Here is a 25,567-nt window from a genome sequence, read left to right on the forward strand (position 1 = left end):
CAGATGACAGTTTTAGGTCACTAAATAAAAGAGCCATAACATTTGTTTTCTTTGGGGTTTTTTTGTTTATTGTTTTACTAATAAACACACATATGCTAGGAGTTTAGCCAAGTTTGGTAGCCAGCTCCTTGGCCTTTGCCTTTTCAAGTTTGGCAATGCGAGCAGTCGACTTGGGACCCATGATGTTACCTCCCCAGTGACGACGGATCTGAGAGAGAACAAGAAGAATACATTAGGGCATCTACATATTTGTATTAACCTTGTATCTCTAGCACAATTCTAGAGACGTAAAATCATGATCACCACCATGCCTTATAGCAAAGTATGACATTAGTTTTAAAAGCAATAATCCAAAATAACTAAAGCCACTAAAAAGCACTGCACTGACCTCCTCATATCTGTCATTGTAGTTGGTCTTGATGGCCTCCACTAGCTTGGCAAGAGCCGCTCTGTCCTCACTACAAGGTTGGGAAACTCGTTAATCATAAATCCTTTAGTGACATGCATCAGCACATTAAAGCAAAAAAGTATATATATATATATATATATATATATATATATATATATATATATATATATATATATATATATAATAAAAAAAAAAAAACACCTCTCTTTGGCTCAGGGTTAAAAAGCTCATTTGAAACCACATGGTTGTTCAGGTGAAGAAATTCAGACATCATTGCCAAAGAGGCTGAGTATGCATACATGTGAAGGGGAAAAAATCTGTTACTTACGGGTTGGTCTGTGTGAAGCAGACAGAGGTGCAGGTCTTCCTGTGCACAAGTCGGCCCAGTCTGGCTTTTCCTTTAACGATGCAGTATGGGACACCCATCTTACGGCACAGAGCAGGCAGGAACAACACCAGCTAAACAAGACAAGCAAAGAGTCTGTATACTGTTCATCATAAACGAAACTAGATACTACCCAAACCACCAAGTGCACATCAACTCAAATAGTTTAACAATATGCAACACACATGAATGGAACTGCTGTGGTTGTTGCTCAGGGTTAAAAAGCTCGTTATTTTGATCTTCATGGTGCATTCAGGTGAAGAAATTCAAAACATCATTGCAGCAACCACAACAGGATTTTACAACTAATCGTTAATTCTGATGTCTCACAGAGAAAGAACACTGACCTCGATTGGGTCGACATCATGAGCGATCACAACCAGCTGGGCCTTTTTGCTCTCTACAAGTGACGTGACTGTGTTCACACCTGGGTGAAGAAAAATGAGAAAGAACAGAACGTTAAACACTGCAAACTTTCAAAAAAAATATAAGTTGTAGGCTTTGTCCACGGTCAACTGAAGCAGATACATTTCCCTACTGCGCTGCAGTATGATCAAAAACCTATACTGTGGTACCTCAAAAGCACCTTGTACCACCCCAGTTACCTCCAACAGTGATGTACTGAGTCCAGGGGGAAAAAGCCAACACTGGCACAGTCAATCAAAAGGGTCACCAACTCTAGGAACTTTAGCACGAACCATAATAGTGCCCACTTGACCATCTAATCATCGCCTTTAGAAGTTCTGGAGCAACTAAAACAAGTGTTAGATTGTGGTTTGAGATTAAACCTACAGGAAGGTAGATCTCAAGGAATCGAGCACATTCTCTAGCACGTTTGCCTCATACCTCTAGGGTTGAGGTTTTGATTCCCGCCATGGCCCTGTGTGTGTGGAGTTTGCATGTTCTCCCTGTGCTGCAGGGGTCCAGGGTGTACCCCACCTTGTGCCCCATGCTCCCTGGGATAGGCTCCAGGTTCCCTGGGACCCAGTAGCATAAGCAGTATAGAAAATGGATGGATCTTCATGTATTTCTAACTAGACACTAAATGAGCAACTCCAGAACTCTCAGCACCCTGATAAATAATAAAAATTATTGTGGGTGATTTAGGTTAATCTCATCACAGCTGAGTAAATCACAAACCCAAACAGATTACAGGTCTGGGATCAGTTTATATTCATAGATTCGCAGAATCAGGAGCATACAACGAGGTGGAAAAATTGATGAAACCAAGCAAAATAAACTGTTGCAGAAAATGGCCATATAATTTTCTTGCTAGCACAAGAAATAGCCTTTCGGTTAAACAAAAAAACAACCTATCCGAGTAATCTCAACAACATGCAGTGTAAGGAGAGAAAAGTCCTAGTGTGTCAGCAGATGGGACAGCAGCATGTAGACAGCACAACTGAAAAGGTATCAGCTGAACTAATATTGAACAAGTAAATTTATTCTAATAAAAAAGGCTTTTTGGAAATTCACTCCTTCTGCACAATTCCGTACATCAAGTCTCCTGCTGCTTCTAGCTCCTTTTTCGTCAAACACAAGTTGTAACACAGACAGAAATCTGCTCACCTGCACGAACGACGGGTGGCCTTTTAGTTGGGACATCTCCCTTCCCTGCAGCCTTCTGTTCAGCACGAGCCAGCAGCCTGCGCTTCTTCTCCTGCTTGGTCTCAGGCCTGTACTTGTGAGCCAACTTGAACAGCTGGGTAGCTGGAGAACAAACAAGACAAGTTTCATTCAGACAAGTAAGCCATCTATGGCAATGCCATTCAACAACCCCAAATTTATTTATTTATTTATTTATATATATATATATATATATATATATATATATATATATATATATATATATGTGTGTGTGTGTGTACACATGCCATCATGGCTTCTGCAGCAAATCCTTTGTTGTGGAAAAAGGACTATATGGCCTAATCACTTAAGATAATTGTTGTCATTAAGTTACATTAGTTTAGTTGCTTATCCAGACCTTTATAAGCAAGGAGTTTTATGCAGTTCAAATTTTAGTCAAATACCTCTGCTAAAGATCAATCAATCATAGTGCATCAGTGATCTTGGTGGGGGAAAAGTGTCAGCACCGAATAATCAGTTTCTCTTCACATCATTTGCACGGCTTTTCAAAGACATTTGTAATGGAGTGTAGTGCAACAAAAGCAGAACTCCACAGCTAAAACTGGACCCACCCTCCCGCAGGACCATCAACCCCGCTTGATGTTAGGTGACATACCGGTCTGGCGGTCCAGAGCCTGGTTGAACTGGTTGATCGCAGGCGGGACCTTCAGACGCTTGTACAGGATAGCCCGCTGACGCTGCAACCGAACATACCGGGGCCATTTCACAAACCGGGTCAGATCCCGTTTGGGCTGGATGTCCTGACCTGGTGGAATGAAGGAAGAACTTGAGGGAAAATGAAAATGCTTTTCGCACAAATCAGATCAGAGCTTAACACCAGTGTGCATCAGCGATCTTGGTGGGATGTCTGCATTGCGGTTAAGATAGCAAATATTCTTTAACATCATCTGCACCACTTGTGAAAAAGTAAGGTAAAATGGTTATTACAGGACTGAAGTGTTACCCACCAATGCCAAAGTTCTTCGGCCTTTTCTCGAACAGGGGGTTCACAACCTTCTTAACCTCATGCTTCTTAGCCACAGAAGGAGCAGGTGCCACCTTCTTCCCCTTGGCCTTCTTTCCTTTAGGCTGGAAAACACAAATGTCTTTCAGATAAACCCATGATCAAAGAAACAGTTGCTATTATGTTCAGATAATAAAAATAATATTATATTTGACTTATTATAGGTGAACAACTTCAACCCATGTGTCCATCTCTACAGCCCACATCAGTGTAACACGCTTCTTAACTTTGCCTTTACAGACGAATAAAAATCCAGGGTTATGCTGTGTTTTATGAGTAGTTTAATAAATCATCCTGAAATGTGAGGAATTGATAGCAGCATTTGTTCCAGAAATAAATGTTTACAGTGACAGGTCTGGATTACTCTGAAGATCAATACGTTCTCAGCATGTTGCCTCAATTAATCAGTTGTTACAATCTGTAAACGAGGGCCTTTACATCCATACCTTTCCAAACAACAACGAGAACCCTGAATAAGAAGTGTTTCATCCTGCAGCTGAAATTGTCCCATGTTAAAGAGTTTGTTTCGGATCGGAACTGCAGTCAAACAACTAAACGTGCGATTTCCCTCATTAGCCAGCAAGCTAACCGGCTAAACGAGAGGCCGTCCTTGGTCTAGCAAGCTACATCACAGCTAACATCTGACAACAAACTCAAAAGCTACAGGAGAAATTAACAAATACAGCAAATTTCCCAACACGCAAATCTTCCGAAAACCGCCTGCAAAAACACACCGATGCGTTAAAACCCTGCGGAGTTGGAAACCATCTCACTGAGCCAAGACCGAAATAACTATTAAATTACCTTTCATTTCTTCGCAATACATGTCGATAAATGATTCAATAACCGTCTAAAATGCATACACTTCATTGCTTTGAACCTGAGCGATGATATATAACGGATGTTTGACGATTTTAAGAAGCTTGTTTTCCAATTGAACAAACAGCTCGACACTCACCATGTTGGTTCAGACAAAAAGGAAGAAGAAGGGGCTTGTGGGTAATTTTAAGCGGCACGACGTTGGGAAGTGACGTCATTATCAAGCGACAGAAGAACACGGAGCAGTTGTCTGGGAGAATTGTTTACAGAATGCACGTAAACGAGTTGTTTTTTTAATGAAGTAATGTTTGTTTTCATTGTCGTTTCATTGGCTGAGTGGAGTTCACTGGTTCATGTGGAGCTGGGGTGGTTTATTAGCTTTAGTTCAGACTCATATGCAGCCGTGTTGTAGAAACTAAAAGTCAGATGTATGAACGTGAATTTGAGCTGCGGATTTGGGGGCAGTGAAGTGCCAACTTTCAAAACAGTAAGATTCATGTTGTTTTCATTTCTTTCCAGTGCGACAGCTGAGCAGTGCGAATTAAAAATAAAATGGCTACACAACGGGTGCTCCCGCAAAGTAAAGAGACTCTTCTGCAGAACTACAACAAGAGACTGAAAGATGACATCAGATCCATACTGGATAACTTCACTGAGATCATCAAAACTGCCAAGGTGGGTCTATGTGAGACATGACAGTTTAATAATATCTTGGGGAGTTGTGGTTCAGGGGTTAACGCTTTGGGCTCCTGATCAGAAGGTTGTGGAGTTTAAATTCCAGCACACCCAAACTGCCACTGTTAGGACTTCAACCAAGACACTGATCAGTTGTGTCAGGTCTCAACTGTACGTCCCTTTGGATAAAAGCGTCAGACAAGTGAGCATGTCTAATTGCAAATATGAGTCGTAACTGAAACTATACCGGATATGTGCTGGTACTCAGTTTTAGGATTTTCGTAAACTAAACACGATAGTTTAGTGTTATCTAGAATTTTCAGTAAACCCCAAACCTTCGTTTAGTTGTAGCTTTGTAAGAATAAATGGCACCAGCCTTGCTGAAAACTATATATATATATATATATACACACATACACGCATGCATGCATGCATGCATGCATGCATACATGCATACATGCATACATGCATACATACTAGGGATGTCACAATACCAAAAATCTAGTAGTCGGTACCGATACCACCAAAAGTACTCGATACCAAAGTCGATACCACAGTGTGGTATAAAAAGAAAATTTAAAAAGCTCTCCTGGAGGACATTCTCCTCTGGCTGATACTGGCAAAAAGAGAGGGAGAGGGGGGCAATTTTAGTTATCAAACACTGGCTGACAATGAGTGGAGGTGCACTCCTAAACGTGCACACACACACAGACCTCTTATACTCTGAATGCAAGCATTAGTTTAACTTCACTGATATGGTGGCAGGCCAAAAAGATTTATTAAAAGCATGAACATTTGAATAATTATTAGTGACATGAGGCTACATTAGCTGACAGGACACGGGCTGAATGGCGATGCATGGTGGTCCATTAGGAGGTAGTTTATAACACTGCAATTCGTTAGCATCGTTAACAAATAACTGACTATAGCAAACATTACATGGAGCATAACATTAGCTGGTTTCACGGCCACAATGCAGCTGCCTCAAACATACATAATATCAGTCTTTCAGGTGCTTTGCCAAATTCCAGGTGTTTCCTCGCTTTGTTTGAAATGAACGATAGCATCGGTTGCACACCAGAAACCGATACTAGCTTTCCTCTCTTTTCCTCTCAACGAGTCGGGGTGGAGCTAAACTTGTTAAGCTTAGCTAATCTTCTGTAGTTTTTCCCGTGTGTTTGTCGGCGTTCTTCTTCTTCTTCACCACTTGTGGACCGACTAAAACATTTGTGCGTATTTGCTGCGCCCATCAGGTCCGGAAGAATCCTGTCTTTACGACATCGTCTGCATCCTCATCCCAAAGCACTAACTAAACTATTAGAGTAATTTTGGTGGACATTTTTGGATTCTAAAAATTTTATTACAATAATTATGCCATACATGTGTAAACCGATGATCTTTTGATCCGATTTTTGTCTACCCATTTTCATAATATGAAATCTTGTCAACAAATGAATAGCACTCTATGTATAGCACATTAAGATGCATCGTAACGTGGTCATGGATTAAAACTGTCACAGAGTGCTTCCTTTCACAGTCTACGTCCAGTAACTAACATGATCCATCATAAACAGAAAACACTGCAGCCATGATCTTGCCATGCTGTACCCTGCAGTATTATATATTTAGTTTGTGCTCAACAATTAAACAGGGACTTAAGGTTTGCTGATATAGCCTTGACTTAAGTATTTCCTCCAAAGTCACATGCTAGAGAGGCTAGAATGCTTGAACACTAATGTAAGAAAGGCAAGTTTCTGAATAAACAGGGGATTAAAGACACCTCCTTGTTCCTTTTTTTTTGAGTATTGGTGGTCCACATCTCTTTTTTTTCTGTATATGGAATATGCAAACTTCTACATTGACACTCGATCAAATAGCAGATTAACTAGTGTACCTGGCTGCTTGTGATTAAGTGGACAGGAAAATGAGGTGTGTTCAAACAGTAAAATCACCAAATTGACCAAACAAAACCCACCAGTCAGGGGCTCCTGCATTGAGTCACTGGGATTCTGTGTAAGAAACAAATGTTGAATGATTTCTCAGGTAGAAGATGAAACGCAGGTGTCTAGAGCAACACAAGCGGAGCAGGACCACTACGAAATGCACGTCAGAGCTGCCAACATTGTAAGAAGTCTTTTATGTTCCGTCAGAGCTTGATTCTTTAAAGCCTAAATTTGACTAAATACATAAATATCTTATTATTTCTTTGTCTTTTTATTGGTTGTTAAACTGTACATATGATTAAAAAAAGGTGCGAGCTGGTGAGTCTCTGATGAAGCTGGTGTCAGACCTGAAGCAGTTCCTGATTCTGAACGATTTCCCTTCTGTAAACGAGGCCATTAGCCTGCGCAACCAGCAGCTGCGTGCCCTGCAGGAGGAATGCGACAAGAAGCTCATCTCCCTGCGCGATGAGATCGCCGTTGACCTATACGAGCTCGAGGAAGAGTATTACTCCTCCAGGTACAAATAGATCCTCCAGAGACCCTGCAATCCTGTAGTCGAGTATCATATGCACACTCTCTTATACGCACATACCCTATAACTCATACCCTTGTGCCTTAGACCACAACTTGTGTGTGTCTGTGAGTGTCCAAATTCATGCATAAGGACACAACCTGTATTGCCTTTAAAATGGAACAAGAAGATAAAGACAGGTTAAACTTGTAATTTAAACATTTGTTATCATATTTTCATAACAGGATAGTCAAAAGGATCTTGTGAACACCAAAATTTTTTTTTACCAAAGTAAAAAAAGTACGTGAAAGTGTGCTTGGATGCTATAAAGGAAAAATTCATGTTATACATTTTGTGAAAATGAGTGTACTACTACTAAAAGTCAAATAAAAGAAAACATGCATACAGTACACATCATAGAACGTAAGGTTAAAAAAGGATACTAGAAAAGGTGAGCCTTATTACACATATGGTAATGTTAAATATACATTATAGTCCTCTTAATGATCCTAGGAACATAATGTCAAATATTGAAATGTTTATGTGATTTCAAAGCTCAGTGTTGTGTTAAACATGCAGCATTTTAAATAGGAAAATGTATTAAATAAATAAATAAATAATAATATAAAAAATAAAGCACTGCTTAGAAAGCAGCTGAGCTCACTGATTAGACTCATGTTTGAACTGGCCAAACTGCATGTGGCTTAACAGTCTAAGAAGCGCAGTTGATTCCCTTAGAGTGGCACAGGTTCATGACTAATCGCAGTTTATGATCTCTGTCACTAAAATACTAATAAATGCACTGAGAGTAATTAAACACAGTGGCTACAAATATCTTAGGAAAAACAGTTGTGGCCAGTATTTTTCTCATAATTAGTTTAGTTTTCTCTTCTTGTAAGGTCGTTCAAACCAGATGTCATGTTACTGTTCCACTGCTAGGACATGCCATATTTGTTTTACGTAGCCTAGGCATATTTTGAATTTGCTATAAATCAGGGGTCTTTAATCTTATCTGCAAAGGGTCGGTGTGGCTGCAGGCTTTCATTCCAGCAACACAGGAGCCACTTGGTCGGAATGAAAGCCTGCAGCCACACCGGCCCTCTGGAGGATAAGATTAAAGACCCGTGCTATAAACGAAGAGCGAGTTTGCTTTGCTTGCTCAGATTCAGTGAATATTTCATCAAAGCTAGGTCTACCGGGTGATCAATATCAACCAGAGTGAAGCTTCTACAAGCTTTAGTCAAGATTACAGCCATCCACTGTATATCATAAAGGGCAGAAATTGTGGTAAAATATAGACATGCTCTGTACACATTATAGTATGCTCTGAAAAGACCAACATTAACCCGATAATAAAACAATTACAGATTTAGGTTTTCTGGGGCTATTTTAAACATGCCACTAATCAGACTAGAGAGGATAAAAAATTGAAATGAAAGTCTCTGAAAACTCTCTGCTTTCTGCCCAAATGCCTCTAGCCCAGTAGCTAGTCTCTGGTCTGATGAGCTGCCTTTAGCTAAATAATTTACACAAACGTACGTGATGGCATAAGCCACAACAGAGGATCTGCCGCAGAAGCCGAGCTGGTTGTTTAGAAAACTCAGACGGTTTTTCCGTACTGTTATCATTTCTGCTACAGTATTTTTTTTCCCCAAGTACTCATTTCAGTCTGGTGAGATACTTTGCCGGGTCTGCATCTCGACCACCGTCCACCAGTTGATGACTCCTGATTTAAGGTATACATAAATGCCAGGTTAGGTCTGGTCATTAGGTTGTGTATTTCATTTATTTGTGGGTGGTTGTGAGGTCATTTTTATACACTGTGAGCAGTGAAAATATGTTTCTTTTTTACTCTCCTATCAAAAAATATCAAAAGATTCTTAGAAATTTACCATGAATATGGTCAAATACTATTATATTATAATATTTCCAGTATAGTGCCCAAGGCTATTGTTTTGGCCATTGGTTTTGTGTAAGAGAAATGTTAATTAAGTTTAGTTAAACTTTAATAATAAAGCTGGAGGACATTGAGCTGCTGGTGCCTAATTGTAAGTGGTGCTTAAGCTTTAACTTTACACCGGTATCTACAGAGAATTTGCACATCAGAATGAGTTGTATGTCTTAGGATGCTAAAATTTTGTAACACCGGTGATTTGGCTTTTTTATTATATCCTGTGCTGTTGAATTGGTTGAACCGATGTTCTAATGTACTAAAGTAGGTATTTATGTAGACTCTGTACCTCTGAAATGAGGAGCACTCTGGGAGTTTTAATAACGTTGAGCAATTCTTGTACTTTTATGGCCTGTATTTTTAGATTTCTTTTATTGTATTCGATTAAAAGAGATTATCAGTGTCCTGTTAAAATGTTAACGAAAAGTTGTATGATTTTATACAAGTATATATTTAGCTTTCAGTGATAAAATCTATAATGTTTACACTGATCATATTTTTAAAGCAGAGTTGATTTTTTTTTTTTTTTTTTTTTTTTTTTTTTCCTCCATTAGCAGTTCTTCGTTGAACTAGAAACGAGTAGCTTAAACACAGTGTAAGATATCAGCTAAGGATAAATAACATTACTGTTCAGAGTGTTGTAATGTTACCATTTTCCCTCCACTGGGCCTGATAGGCCATTTTAAACTTAACAAATAAATCAGAAAGGAAAGAGAGCAACTTTGATGTGTTTAGTATTTATTGGTTTCTTCCAAATGGTATTTTCTGCCTCTGCTTCAGTCTTCTGAAAAGTCTTTACTACTCTAACCTTTTTCTTCTTTCAGCTACGAAGTGGCATCACAAATAATAGTATCTTTGCGATTAGAAAAGTTACTGAGTGATGTTACTGAGCAGAGTTGTAATATGTAACACTGAAATGTTTTTACAATCATAACCAGGCTTAATCTCACTTGGTCTATATAGGACTTCTTTCAGCTTTTATCTGCCTGCATGCTTTTAAAAGTACTTTCAGTACCTTCTGCTTGTGTTTTGTGTGTTTTTGCTTTACTTGCTTTCAGATTTTTGAAAGAATGCTCCAGCAGTTTTCAAGCTAATCATTGTCTACAACATCTGTAGTGGATATGCATTTACCATGAATGAGGGTTTTTTTGTATTGAGACAAGAGCAAAAAAATGTACTCGCATTACATGTTTATGCAAAGCACATATTTTGGTAAAACACTTTTTCATAAATTCTTTAAAAAAAAAAAAAAAAAGCTTTTAAAATGCAGCACTACTATTCAGAGGGAGGAATCTGGGATTATGTTTTGCCAATATACATTCATGGGGAAAAAGAAAGTACACCCTCCCTCAATTCTAAGTTTTTATTCATCGGGGCCTAAATAACAATTGTGTGGTCCCCACTAACTTCTATAAACTAACATAACCTCAGGTAGAGGTAAAAAAAAAAAAAAAAAAAAAAAAGATTTCAATATGTAGTCATTTTCTCCAAAAGGTAAACCAACTTTCAGAAATCAGGTGTGAAAAGTAAGTACACCCTACAATACAGGAATATGTAGAACCACCTTTAGCAACACTAACTTACTTACTAATAACAAAGTAAACATTTTCTGAAGGAGTTTATCAGTCTCTCACATCGTTGTGGAGAAATTTTGGCCTACCGTTCATTACAACAGTGTTTCACTTCATTGATGTTTGAAGGTGTTTGTTTATGCACAGCTACTTTAAGATCCCACCACAGCATCTCAATGGGATTGAGGTCTGGACTTTGACTTGGCCATTCCAGCACCTTGATTATTTTTATTTCTTTATCCATTCTGATGACAATTAGCTGGTGTGCTTGGGATCATTGTCCTGTTGCATGACTCAATTTTGGCCCATTTTAAGCTGCTGGACAAATGGTCTCACATTTATACCAAGATTTGTATTCTGGTATAAAGTTCATTGATGTCTTAATGATGCAAGTTTCTCAGATATTGTGGCTGCAAAACAAACCAAAATCATCACCCCTCCAGCACCATGCTTGATTGTTGGTGTGAGGTGTTTGTGCTGATGCCCATTGTTTGGTTTTTGCCAAACATGGCACTGTGCATGATTACAAGACATCTCCACCTTGATCTCATCAGTCCAAAGGATATTGTTCCAGAACTTTTGTGGTCTGTCCAGATGCAATTTTGCAAACCTAAGTCATACTACTATGTTTTTTTTTGTAGAGTTTTTTTTTTTTCCTTAAATCCCTAAGCATTAGACAATCTGATCTTGGTCTGAATTTGCTGGGATCCCCACTCCTGGGAAGGTTGGCAACTGTCCTGAAGGCTCTCCATTTGTAAACGATCCTTCTCACTGTAGAATGGTGAAATTTTAAATTGTTTGGATATGGCCTTATAACCCCTCCCCAGATTGATGAGCTGCAACAGTTGCTTCTCTGAGGTCTTGGCTGGTGTCCTTTCTTCTTGAGATGATGTAGACACACACCTGAGTGCTCCAGAACACCAAACTGCCAAAAGTAGTCACACTTTTGATGATTAAAACCATTAATAAAACCTGGTTGCTAATTACTCTCTTAATGATTGCAGCAGTAGGAAGGCTGTACATATTTTTTCCCACCTGGTTTCTGAATGTTGGTTTACTTATTTATACTTCCAGTATACAGTTTTTCTGTTCTTTCCTCAATACAGGGAAATATCAGTTCTTGTTTGTGGTAATTACACACAGGCTACAGAGGTGAGGTGGAAGATGAACAAAGAGTTTTCCTTTACTGAACAGGTTCCCAACCCTGGTCAAGGAATACCCCCTGCACAGCTTAGCGTTTTCGTTGTTTTAAAACAACCACTTCAGCTCAGCTTTTTTAGAGCAGGGAAAACACTCAAATGTGGAGGACATGGGGGAACTCCAGGACCAGGGTTGGGAACCTGTGTTTGTTGTAAGACATGAACATTTCTGAAGAGGAAAGTTTGGTGTGCGTGGTTGTAATGTGTTTATATGTGACACTTCTAGCTGTGGACAATGGGACGGTGTCGAGTTGCCACTTTGTGAGGCGTTTCGTCAGCGAGACAGTTGGGGGTCACCGAATATGGCCCTTGACCCTTCAAACCCCATTACAGATGATTCGGAAAGGCCTGTCGCTACAGAAACAATGTCACATCACCTCAATGGCCATGGAAGCAGCACAAATGAACAGTCTTGAAAATAGATCTGTTCGATCACATAAGCTACTTAATCTCTCCCCTATACAGTAATTCCTGAGCCAATAAAAAAAATGAAACGTACACTCATCTACATATCTGCAGTAGAACAAATACTGGATTCTTTTTTTTCTATGTCTGACTACTGTACATTCCTCTCTCTTACCTCAAAGTATTATAGTGTGTATGTTTACCATACATGACTTATCACTCTTGGGTCCTGAAGGCCCAGTTAGATATCTGTTTACACTGTTTTTTTTTTTCCTAGTTCTTTACTTGATACTTTAGCACATATAATCTGTTATTTGTGTAATTTTCATTGTGATGCCATTTGAAAGCACATTTCCCTTTAGGTATATCCACTATGAATAAAATGGCTTGAAAAGTATGAAGTTTCTGAAGTTTTATTTGCTCGGAAAGACAATGTAGGTATATTAAGTGTTCACAGTTCTCGCTAATTGTATTTGCAATGCAAAGATATTGTATAAAAACACACACATTGAAATTGTTCAACTAAATATGTACGCATCATCCATAATTAATAGAAATAGCATTTAAGGATGCTGTATGTAGCATTAAGCAAGAAATCCAGGAACTCATGAAGAGAGATACATCATGTTCATATTCATTCATTGTCCTTTATCCTGACCAGGGTCATGGTGGATCCAGAGGAATCCCAGGAACTCTGGGTGTAAGCCAGGAATACTCCTTGGATGGGACGCCAGTCCATCTCAGGGCATCACGCGCACACACCTTGGGGCAATTCAGCATAGAGTACACCTACTGGCATGTTTTTGGGAGAAGGGAGGAAGCCAGAAAACACGGAAACTGGAAGAACGTGCGCAACACCATACAGACAGTAACCCGAGCTCAGGATAAAACCTTGGAGCTGTAGAGCAGCAATGCTGCTCTCTGGGCAGTGTTATCACAAATCTTCCTTTGTGAGACAAGTCATTATTTGATTAAGATAATCAAATAATTTTGATTGACTGCTTTTAATGAAGTCATACACAATGCAACATTAACATGAAGTAATTCACATTCAATCAAAATAAAATAACAGTAAGTATCCCACATCATTATATTTACAGGTAAAATTTTTCTTTTATCTGTACAAATGTAATTATTTTCAAAATGACCTTTCCTTGCCAGATCTTCAATAAGAAATGTGCTAATTATCCCACTAGCACTTGAGGATTCCTAAATCATTTATCTAGATGGTAAAATGGTATGTAATAGAGGCACAATTTCAGCATCAGAGCTGATTTTTTTTTGCAAAGGTCATGAGGGATCAGTATCTTCGGTTCATCTTCTTGAATTTCTCATAATGATAGTCATCTGTGGCCTTCTCGTTGTTTGGTCTCTTACGGTAGTTGGGTGGTGATTCTTAGAGAAAGGGGAAAAAAGACCATCACAGTAAAACCAGGAACTATTAAATGTAATATACTGTTAAATAGCAAATTAATAAAAATGGGCAAGATGGACCAAAATGTACACTCTGCATTATGTGAACAGAATCTATAGTCACTGGTGAAGAATTGTTTTGAATTCATTTTTTATGATGTGAACAATAGCAAAGAACCATGTGTGTTTCTCTTTTTACTAAAAACTTACATCTGCTTAGACCTTGCAACTTTACCAGAACACCACTGATCTACAGTTAATGCAATTAAAAAGAGTAACAAGCTGCTGTTCAACATTAGTACCATCGGAATATAGCTAATGTACACTGTGTTCTTTTCCATACTGTCCTGTGTATTTATTATATTGTGCTGCTTTTATTCTGGTCTTACACGCTTGTACTTAATGCAGCTCTGTTTAAGAGTCGCGGTACTGTTTCACCTGCAGCAGCTCAACTTTACATGGGGTCCGATGCATGCATGCATGCCCACACACACACACACACGCACACACACACACTTCCTCAGCTCTCTCTAACTCACCTGCCTGTTGGACTCCTGGAACTGATAATACCCCTTAAAGATGTTTCTTTTTATTTGCATTGTTCACATTTCAGATAAAGTTAGATTTACATTATAATTATTTCAGTTAGTATTTCTGTATTTACTTTTTTTAAAATATCAAGACATTTTTTTGTTGTTACGCATTTCTGTTTTCAATCGCAGTGTTCCAGCTTCATTAAATATACAGTGTTCCACACAATGCCTGCACCATAATACTGATAAAGAAAATCTCTCTCTCTCTCTGGCTCACTAAACAGTCTTCTTTAACAGGTGGGCCTAAGCCTGGGTGCCCAGATTGATTACCACATACACTACTAGTCAAAAGTTTGGAGACACTCGACTGAAATGTTCATGAACTTAAAAACCTTTTGATCTGAAGGTGTATGATTAAATGTTTGAAATCAGTGTTGTTGATAAAAAAATATAGCTGTGCCAACATATTCATTTCTTTCATTATAAAACTAACATTTTCTTTACAAAAAATTATTATTATTTTTAAATGGACGACTTGGAGGGAAATATTCCTGAAAGCAGCCGATAAGTGTCCAGCGTAGGTGGGAACTCCTTTACTACTGTTTGAAAAGCATCTCGGGGGGGGGATTCCTCAAGAAATCAGTCGAGACAATACCAAGAAAACATTTCTAGAAATTCTAGGCAAAAAGGGGGTCTACTTATTTATTTTGGATTTTTTATCACAACATAATTCCATTTGTGTTACTCCAGAGTTTGATGACTTTATTATTATTCTATCTTTATAATAAATATAAAGAGAGTGTGTCTAAACTTTCGACCGGTCGTGTATTTGTGATAAACATTGACACCTATATGCATAAGAGGACAAACACGGATTTGACTCTGCAAGTCTTTCACGTGAGTGATGTTTTGCACTTACTTTCCGGTGCTGGTTTCTCGGTGTCTCCAACACGCAGTGGTCGTGCTTTAGGCTCTTCTCGGTGGCGTCGGTGAGGCGCGTTCACGTCTTCATGGTAGACTGAAAAGTGAGTAACCGTCAACTGCTGCACTGTCTCATATATTCAAATGACATTCAGCAAAATGCTCATCTTTTTAACAGCCGCGAATGACAAAAAGCTTTGAATAAGCTCATAGTGTACATGCTGTGAATGCTGAAATGGACAGATGTGAACAGATATATAGAAGTAGGATGAGTGTATGTAAGCACGGATGGATAGTACTCACAGCGATTATGCTGGACGTAGTTCACAGCGATGTTGGTGGGAACAAATGAAGTACCGTTGTCTTTCTTCTTATTCCTCTGCTCAGCAATCAGCTTCGCTTTGGCTTCCTCTGTACTGATTATGTTCTTTATCTTTGCACTGCACAGGATACACACAAAACAGTTTAAGACACACACACACACACACACACAGACACTTCTACACTGCAGAAAAGATCAATGAACAGATTACAGAAAAAGCAGTGACTATTCGTACATTTCTTCCCAAACATTCTTAATCTCTTCCTACGAGTGTACCATGATGCTAGCGTTTATGTTTAGTGAGCTAATGCGTCTCCCAGGATTATACGCATTACAGAAATGACCCTCTATGTTGTGCAGTAGAAATGCAATCTGCATGGGTATCCTGGATGCATGCATGTATGCTGAATGAACTATGTGTGTGTCGTTCTTTAATAATAATTTGGGCGGCTGTGGATCAGGTGGTAGAGCGGGTTGTCCACTAATCGTAGGGTTGGAGGTTCGATTCCCGGCCAACATGACTCCACATGCCGAAGTGTCCTTGGGCAAGAAACTGAACCCCAAGTTGCTCACGATGACAAGTTAGCGCCTTGCATGGCAGCTCTGCTACCACTGGTGTGTGTGAATGGGTGAATGAGACACAGTGTAAAGTGCTTTGAATAAATGAGCTATACAAGTGCAGACCATTTAATTACTGTAGTATAAGCGTGTCAATAAAACATGTCACAATGTGCTGTTAAGGGATCTCAGAATTCTCTTGGTGACGTCATAGCCCCGTTGTGACCTCAATTAACCCAGCTTGTGGAGATTTGATTACAAGAAGCTGGCTACCTGAACCCTGAGTGCATCAAGATTCCTTCATTTCATAGGCCTCAGCTCACGATCTTCCCATTCAGCAGCTGTGCATATTCCTAATTATTTATCAGATTCAATGTATGAGGAAAAGCTGCACTTGCACTTACTCGATTCCCAGGTCCACTTCTGGGATGCCGCTAAGCATCTGATTGGACAACATCTCTTCGGTCTTTTTGGCAGAATTGACACGGATGTTCTCGGGCAGTTCGTACAGGTGATCCTCAGGATTCTTAATCTTCACCTTCTGCTCCTCTGCCTCCAATAAGCCGTTCTTCTTTTTCAGCTCAGTTTCAATGTACTTCATCCTGAAACGAGTAAAAATAGATCAATGATGAGAAGATACAAAAATCATCATGTATATTTTCATCCCTCCCTTATTTTTCCTTATTAAACAGTTTATATTAAACACACAAAAAATAGTTTTTTAATTTATTATCAATGCATCTCAAGTGTCTATTTAGCCCATATCTAACATTAATATCTCTCAGGGCTCTACAGTGCGACCATTTCACTCACATTTGTGACTAAAAAGTACTTTGTGCAACTGTGAAAAAATATTTAGGCGCGGTTCGAGTGACCTGTTCAAAGTTGTATAATACAATCTGAATAAAAATTACAGGAAGTCCAAAATGCGCAACAGTTACTTTCACACTGCTTTTCATCACCTCAGTCAAGTGTGCAAATACTGCAAATTTGATTATGATGACAAGAGTAACACTGTACATCATCTGTTTCTCTCAACTTCCCGATCTCACAAACCGCCATCTTTTATTGCTCACGCAAAATGACCTGAACCCGCGACTGTGACCTGCTCCTGTAGACACAGCGGCTCCACAGATATCACCAGAAAAGTCAACTCCAGTTTTCATGGTTTGATTTAATCCCAAAAAAAACCGCAATATTATCAGCAGACATGGCAACACTGTACTAGGGGAACCCATCTGAACAACTGATAAACAAGCACAAAAAAACTAAATAAATCATTTAATATAAAAAATATATATAATAATCAATTAATAAAATATAAATAAAATGAGAAATGAAATAATTAGGGCTGCAACTAACGATTATTTTCATAATCGATAAGTTGGCCGATTATTTTTTTGATTAATTGGATGGGCGGGGCCAACTTTCAGTACCATTTCCTTTTGTTTATTTAAAATAAAATCGACAAACTGAGTGTTACTTCAGACTAAAACTTTACACAACTGTTTGTCTAAAACAGAAAAGACCCCAATACACACACACACACCACAATATATATTTTTAATTTAGGACTGTAGTTAAACTACAGTCCTAAATTAATAATAAAAACTCACTTTCACTGCACCTTTTGGTTTCTGTTACTCACTGTCTTTAAACATTATTTTACTTTTGATCATAATGTTTTAATTAGACATTATAGACCTTACTCGCGCTCTATCAGCGCATCTGCACTGCCCGTGATCAGCAATGCGGCTTCGTTACTAACGCGTCACTAACACATCACTTCTGTTATAATAAACGACAGAAGTTACACTGCAAGCGTGCAAATACACCATATAATGACAATAAACTTAAATTAAACTAAACCTTTTAAGAGGCTTGTACCAGTTTCCCCTGCTCCTTGCACACAGTGGAGCATTTTGGATAAAAATATAAAAGTTTGTCCTCGTGCATCAGTTTGATTTCTACGGTGTTTAAAATGCACCCCTGCCTCAGAGGACTTGGAGGTTACACAGTGTCTTCCGATTTCGCCTTCGTCTGTTGGTGACTGAGGTCATGTTGGGAATAAAAAGTAACGCTGGCACAAAGTAAACTGAAGAAAGTCATTGTCGGTGACTCGGGTGTGTGCTAATGCTAGCGTGCGTATGACATCATGTGCCGTCGCCTAGGAAGCGGTTTATACTTCCGGTTAGTAAAAAAAACCTCCGCTAGTGTTATATTTGAGATGATATTACCTTTCTAAAATCCACACACTAGACGGTAGTGCAGAGTGCATAGTGTAAGTGTACAGTACTTTATTTGGGACACAACTTTAGTATTTACTCTCCGAAGCGTGTTTTCGGAACAGAAGTAACGTAATGAGTAAACACACCCCGTGCCGCGCGCAGACCAACTAATTGATAATGAGATTCGTTGACAATGCTTTTCATAATCGATTTTATCGATCAGTTGTTGCAGCTCTAGAAATAATGTCTAATTACTATGGGTTGCATTTAATATCAATTTGACATTAAGCTTAGATCGCTATTTCCTTAGAAGGCTATTAGCCTTCTTTTTCTTAATATGGATCATTTTTGTGTTAGTCTACTTTTAATTAGGACTCTTTGTTTAAGAGAGTCCTCACTCAATCACATCCTATTTGAGATTATTCAGATATATACACAATATACACAGAGCGGTTCGAGAACTGACTCCAGCCCAGAACCATGACAGTGGACATGTCTAATAGTGTAGATTTAAATATATTTAAGAGGAGCAGACTTCAAACACTGAACATTGATGTTTATTGTATTTGTTTACAAGGTGGAACAGGTTAATGTTTTATTTTTGCATACAGTCTGTAAATTTAACTGAAAAAATTACATGTAGTTTATCAGAAGGTAAATTAATGTGTCATGGCTCACACTATGTTCCTAAATTCTGTCATAATTGACAAGCTCCAGTTTTCTCATGCCTACTTGTGCTTTATACTGTGGCACATTAACATCATCATCTCTAAAATAAAAAAAAACAAACAAAAAACTAAACTTCAACTGTGCTCCTAAATTTTTGAAATTAGGAGCACAAGTGCTCCTAAAAAATTGTTACCGTAGAGCCCTGTTTCTATATAACTTTGTATACATACATGTCTGCATCTTCATCTCTTCTGTTTGTTTCAGCAGAGAAAGCAGTTCCCAGGTTCAGATCATCCTCTGTACTGGAATGAGGAAAAAAACATTAAAAAAAAAAAATGCAGCCTTGGTTACAATTACACTCACACACACCCACTATGATAAAACCTGGCCAAACACTGGCCTTTACATTTAGTCACTGGGACACTTACTTATCTGCAGCTCTGTCCTTCACTTTCTTCATGTCCACGATGCCACCTGTCTTGAGCTTAAATGGATCATCCTGAAATGTAGGAAGCAAAAACCTCACACAGAACTCTGTTGCATCAATCAGTATGTTTACATGGACAACACTAATCCGATTAAGACAATACTCTGATTAAGAAACTACCATGTTAGCAGCAATTTCCGAGTACCTTAATCTGTATAAAGTCATACTCGAAGTAAACACAAATCGAATTAAGACATGTGGAGTATTCCTGTTTTAGTCACATTATGGAAGTGCATTACAGACATGTACACACCTTAATCACACTATTAACGTCATGTGGGAGTTTTCACCGCATTTTGCCACAGGACACACACACGGCAAACAAGAGAGCACGGCTGCGTCCCGAACCGCATACTTACCTACTATATAGTAGGAGATATGCATGTATTTCGGCTACTATATAGTATGCAAGTACGCGGTTTGGGATGCAGCCCGTGGCTTCAAGCAGTCGTGAAAAATAAGGACAAATAATTAACTGCACTTGAAGCTTTCGTAAAAATTTAAAATGAAACACACAAAACTGTATACGGTATCATAACGAAGACGAACTGTATGTTGATACGTGAATTTCTGGAGGGAACGTCGGACGGCATGGCGCGGTGATGTAATGACATGTGCTGTATATGGTCTAAAACATTTCAAACGGGAACATGAAAGGAGTATTCTAAAAGCGACTCATGTAAACAACTTAATCAGAGTATTGTCTTATTCAGAATAAGGTCAATTATTACATTACTGCTGTCCATGTAAACGTAGTCAGTGTCAATATATTATTTAAACACCTAACACTATGCTTACATTTACAACAAACTGTGATGATGATGATGACATAGATCGAACATCATCAATCATGAGACAAGCACATACCTCTATCTCTGCTTCCAATGGTAACTTCTCTCCCACAAGTAATGATGCTAAACTGGGGAGAAAAAGCAAAAAATAGAAAATCTTAAAATGTTACCCTTGTAGTACCATTACTATACAACATGGAACACAAATAACAGAGGGAAAACTGACATTAGTGTTCATTTAATCATATTTTTCCTATCGACGACTGTTACAACACAATCAAAAATTCTAACAATTTTGTCTAATTCAGCATTTATGCTTATTGACAAAAGTTTTTTATCCCTTTTGACACTAGCAGTCAAAATAAGACCTGTGGGAAGTCCTAAAACAGAAAAAGAAAGTGCTGCACTACTTCTGCATTGGTTTCCTCATTAACTAATACTGAACGTTGCTGGAAAACACTTAATGAGAAAAGAAAAAAAGCGCTTGCTCTTTTGTTTTAGAAGTTAACAACAAAGCTGGACTGTGATCATATTTATTTGAGGTCAGTTACATTTGTTTTCATGCGACATCATCTTTTCGTGTCGAGGTTCCACTTCATAGTGGAACCATCGGGGTGGAATGATTAGCCGCTCAGCAGTATGGATTCTTTTGTTTTAGAAGTTAACAACAAAGCTGGACTGTGATCATATTTATTTGAGGTCAGTTACATTTGTTTTCATGCGACATCATCTTTTCGTGTCGAGGTTCCACTTCATAGTGGAACCATCGGGGTGGAATGATTAGCCGCTCAGCAGTATGATACTGAACATTGCCCAGGGTGCGCCAGGGGAGGCTCCTTCCATGCACACACATACACACACCCATTCATATACTACAGACACTTTGGACACGCCAATCCGCCTACCATGCATGTCTTTGGACTGGGGGAGAAACAGGAGTACCCGGAGGAAACCCCCGCAGCACGGGGAGAGGAATCGAACCCCCAACCCTGAAGGTGTGAGGCGAGCATGCTAACCACCAAGCCACTGTACATCCCAACATACGACATGACAAAACGTGTGTACTTTGCTGTCCACCATTTTGATTCCCTTCACAAACACCTGTGCAAAGACCGACCGCTCGGATGAACCAATTGACCACCACAAAACAAGTTAAGATTTTTCAAGGTTCTGAACATTATAATTATAAACCAGTGCCTCGATATTATCTGAAGAAAAGCAGAAGGCTGCAGTTAATCGTATGATATCGCAACCGAGGAGAAACAGTCAGTTCTTTCTCAATATTTGGTAAAATATAGGGTAAAACCTCACGGCAAGGTAAAATGTTGTTAAATACGAATTTACATGGTGAATTCTGAACTACTGATTCTACTACTGACTTACAGCACCTCACCCAGATTAAGGTTCATTATGGTAAAATGAAACATTACGCACTGTTTAACTCATTCACCCTCACAGCTCCATAGATATGTGGATTAATCAAACTTGAAATGAGATACACAACCTAATTAATCCATTTTAAATAAATAAATAAATAAAGCAAAGATCTTCCAGGCAAGATAGCAATACTGTTCAAGTACATGTAGGTCCCTTTCCCCTGTGATGTAACTTCTCATGGGAATAATGAGAATACAACACCAACAAAAAAAAAAACAGTTTCTAAGCACATCACAAATATTACAATATAAACATACTGTGTTTTAGGCTGGAGGTTTCCTTTAAGAGATGCCATGACCAGCAGTGAAAGTACTCAAAAAAGTTAAGTTACTCAAAAAATTTTATCCACTACAGGTTACTAATTACTACTTTAAAATTGTAATCTGATTACGGCATGTACAAAGTAATCAGATCACTAATTACTTTACTTTCAAAACCTATCAAACCTACAAAAATACACTACAAAGTGAAACTCAGTTCTTTCAGCAATTTTAGCGCATGTTAATGTATCACATGATCAGAAAAAGTCGGATTTATCATAAAACTTGTCTTGGGTGCTGTCACTGTTTGTAGAACTACCAGACCGATAAAATATAAAACTGTTCTAACTAGGCTAGTTTGGAGTCACTAGCCAAGGGGAGGCACAGCCAAGCTATCACTGTATGGGTTTAGCTGCTACAATGCCTTATGCTCTTTTCATATCATGTTCACATGAACTGGAACGCATAGATATTTACACACCTTGTTTTCCTGCTCAGAGTCAGAGGATGTTACGGTTTCAGTTTCAACTCATTTACTGGTTTAAAAAAATAAAAATAAATCAGCGTATATCCATTTTTCCTCACATTAACTGTGTGAGCTAGCGTTGGCAGAATCGTGAGCTGTCAGCCAATAATACACGAGTGTTTCCATGTATTTTCCTGTAAACCCTGTCTCGCCTCCACTCACTGAAGATATAAAATTACAGTCGGTCTTCTTTTACTGACGTTCAGATATTGTACGTGGTGACAAACTGCTCCACGTGGAGAATTATTCAGGGCTAAAGCAAAAATCGTCAGAGGAAAATTTGATTTCTTTTAAAAATGCATTTTACTTTAATACTGTTTTCTTAACAATAACTTTGTAACGCAAGCAATTTTAATCAGTAACTAATCAAATTACATAAATTTAAAATGTAATGCATTACATTACTGCATTATCAGTAAAAGTAATTAGAATACAGTAACGTGTTACACCCAACTCTGAATGGCAGTGGTGCCTCAACGGTTAAGGATCTGATCAGTGATCAGGAGGTCGGGGTTCAAGCACCCAGCACTGCCAAGCTACCACTGTTGCGCCCTTGAGCAATGCCCATAATCCAATCTGCTAACGCAGTGGTTCTCAAAGCAGGCGGAAGCGGGACGCAAATTGTTCACAAGAAAAAAATACAGACAGGGCATTATTGGGGTTCTCTGTGTATTTTATTGCTTTTCAAATAGGATGTGCATAAATGAAAAACCCCACATTCCCTCTCCCTGTATTTTCTTTTTGCTGTGGAGAGGCGGAGCTTAGTCTGCCTTTTATCTAGCTGTCAGTGCAGACCAGTGTTGCCAACTTAGCGACTTTTCAGACCCCTTTAGCGACTTTTTTTTTTTTCACTAAAAAAAAGTGTCTAATGACAAATCCAGCGACTTTTTAGCCAAACCTTAGCAACTTTCCAAATATCCCCAGTACTGTCCTGCAAGCGTGAGGTCTTGCTCTCCGGCTGCACTCTCACCTCTCGCTGCATCTGCACTGTTCAGTGAGGGGCTGAGAGCCGGAGATTTAACAATGTCATGGATAACGAGACGCGCACTTCGTCCCAATTTACATCATTCTTATGTGAATGTTTTTTAGAATGCAAGATGAATTGAGTGCAACATGTTTTACATGTAAAATAGTCCACAATATTACAGCCTAGTTCTCTTGTTCAAAGTGGTTATAGTGTTCAGAAACATTTCTGATCATTCATGTTCAATACCTGTGCGTTGTATAGTTTTATAAAAGTCATAAAAGCTATAAAATATACAATAGTTAATAATTATACCTGGTCTCCTCCAATATGGGGCGGCGTGCCACATGATAATATATGAACGTATTATAACGCGCGCATTAATATAAAGCTATGATTCGCCATGCAGCCGGAAGTACTGTTATATAAAACTAATCAACGCCTTCAGAATCAAGAATTCAACCGTGCAGTGGTATAAACCTACAAAAACAGCATGTGACTGGATAACATCTCTTCTGTCTTTTTTTTTTTTTGTCAGAATATTGCTTACCTCACACCTTTCTGTATCCTCCGTAAACTTTGCAGCTCCTTTACTTCATGAAGTTTAGTCCTGTGGACGTAGTTTTTTAAAACATTACATTAGTTAAAACAGCACATTGTCTTCATATTGGGCCAGTATCAGAACAAGAGTGAAAAAGTTTTAAAGTAGCCTACAAACAAACACTGGTTCGGTTTATTAGCAAAACAGAAAGACAGTTAGCTAGCTAACGTTACAAGATCGATTAGCAATTAGCTAATGCGGCGGCCGAATTATTAACCTGACTTCAGCAGTCACTTCGTCAGATTCCTCTTCATCAGAAGATTCCTCTTTCCTTTTCCTGAAATGTTTACCCGCTGGCATGATCTGATATTCCACTAAGTATTGTTATGAAAGGTAAATCTCTCCTGCTCCTGACCGTAAGCGTCAGGGGGGAACAATGTTCACTTCTTCTCCTAACTGACGAGGGAGACATCCGACGTTGTGATTGATTACCGCCACCTGCTGGACTTGATGTGTACTTTTTGTTCGTTTTTTGTTTGTTTAAACCAGGGTTCTCAAAAAAAACAAGACAAAACAAATAAACTTTAACTGTAATATAATACAAATTTCATGCATTTGTTTGAATCCATCTATTCAAATATTAGGGGCATTATTCAAATGTGTGCAAAAATATGTCTATTTATTTGAGCCAGAGAGCTTTTGTTTCAGAACTTTCCATCAACAGATTAACAACAAACATTAGATTTAAACTGACATTGTTTTTAGGCCAACTTGTGTTTGAGTTATTGAGGTTTGGATGAATCCCTTGCAATTCAAGTGACTGGTCAAACAAGCTTATAACTATAAGAACTCAATAGCATATATATTGTTGAGTTCATTGTTACATCGCTGGAAACCCACCATTATGAATATATATATATATATATATATATATATATATATATATATATATACACATACATACATACATACATTCATAATGGTGGGTTTCCATCAATGTAACAATGAACTCAACAACAACAAACAAATAAATCAACAGTCAAGCATCACAGGATCTATGTCCTATTCACTAACCCCATGTTCCTTAAAATGTAAATAGTACTGTGCTAACCTACTTCGATTCATCCTGTGGTAGAATTTTTAGCTTGGACTCATTTCTCTCTTAGCATACATTTCAGTTTGTTTTTCTACACTGACTCTTCTGCCTGGCATCTATTTCACCTGCCTGGATTATGCATCCCAATCATTTTAAAAGTCTAATTTAATCCACAGGGGGCATGGTGGCTAATGGTTAGCATGTTCACCACACACCATCTCCACCCTGTGTGTGCAGAGTTTGCATGCTCCCTCTGTGCTTCAGGGGTTTCCCCTGGGCACTCCAGTTTCCTCTCTCAGTCCA

The 25,567-nt window shown here is 38.6% G+C and overlaps 3 protein-coding genes and 4 non-coding genes across 11 annotated transcripts; 1 reads left to right on the forward strand and 6 right to left on the reverse strand.

Moving 5' to 3' along the window:
- Positions 1-48: 48 nt before the first annotated feature.
- Positions 49-4,410, reverse strand: rpl7a (ribosomal protein L7a). Its single transcript, NM_001200107.1, is given in 8 exon segments — positions 49-208; positions 389-458; positions 738-868; positions 1,142-1,221; positions 2,364-2,504; positions 3,037-3,186; positions 3,389-3,509; positions 4,403-4,410. Coding segments are annotated over 8 exon segments (801 nt in total). The 5' UTR covers positions 4,406-4,410; the 3' UTR covers positions 49-103.
- On the reverse strand, positions 617-688 carry LOC124626503 (small nucleolar RNA SNORD36). The gene has a single exon (XR_006981370.1). It is a non-coding gene; the product is annotated as a small nucleolar RNA SNORD36 (small nucleolar RNA).
- Positions 1,001-1,077, reverse strand: LOC124626502 (small nucleolar RNA SNORD36). Its single transcript, XR_006981369.1, has one exon. It is a non-coding gene; the product is annotated as a small nucleolar RNA SNORD36 (small nucleolar RNA).
- Positions 2,851-2,919, reverse strand: LOC124626505 (small nucleolar RNA SNORD24). Its single transcript, XR_006981372.1, has one exon. It is a non-coding gene; the product is annotated as a small nucleolar RNA SNORD24 (small nucleolar RNA).
- LOC124626504 (small nucleolar RNA SNORD24) lies at positions 3,264-3,333 on the reverse strand. Its single transcript, XR_006981371.1, has one exon. It is a non-coding gene; the product is annotated as a small nucleolar RNA SNORD24 (small nucleolar RNA).
- A 41-nt stretch (positions 4,411-4,451) lies between the features above and the next one.
- On the forward strand, positions 4,452-13,925 carry med22 (mediator complex subunit 22). Of its 5 annotated transcripts, none has more exons than XM_017459718.3 (5): positions 4,452-4,535; positions 4,783-4,938; positions 6,982-7,062; positions 7,190-7,398; positions 12,340-12,915. In XM_017459718.3, the coding sequence occupies exons 2-5, from the start codon at positions 4,816-4,818 to the stop codon at positions 12,527-12,529; spliced, it is 603 nt and encodes a 200-aa protein (XP_017315207.2). In that variant the 5' UTR covers positions 4,452-4,535; positions 4,783-4,815; the 3' UTR covers positions 12,530-12,915. The 5 variants fall into 5 exon arrangements, with proteins under 5 accessions (XP_017315207.2, XP_053533220.1, XP_053533221.1 ...); XM_053677245.1 differs by lacking the exon at positions 12,340-12,915 and adding an exon at positions 13,180-13,925 and having other exon boundaries at positions 4,453-4,535; XM_017459719.2 differs by having other exon boundaries at positions 4,460-4,539.
- On the reverse strand, positions 12,916-24,637 carry c28h9orf78 (chromosome 28 C9orf78 homolog). The gene is made up of 9 exons (XM_017459717.3): positions 24,446-24,637; positions 24,178-24,237; positions 20,517-20,568; positions 19,591-19,661; positions 19,393-19,464; positions 16,670-16,867; positions 15,689-15,825; positions 15,384-15,482; positions 12,916-13,913 (listed from the first exon to the last, which is right to left on the reverse strand). Exons 1-9 carry the CDS (start codon positions 24,526-24,528, stop codon positions 13,819-13,821), a joined length of 867 nt encoding a protein of 288 aa, XP_017315206.1. The 5' UTR covers positions 24,529-24,637; the 3' UTR covers positions 12,916-13,818.
- Positions 24,638-25,567: the final 930 nt, after the last annotated feature.

Source organism: Ictalurus punctatus, chromosome 28 (assembly GCF_001660625.3).
Source record: "Ictalurus punctatus breed USDA103 chromosome 28, Coco_2.0, whole genome shotgun sequence".
NCBI lineage: Eukaryota > Metazoa > Chordata > Actinopteri > Siluriformes > Ictaluridae > Ictalurus > Ictalurus punctatus.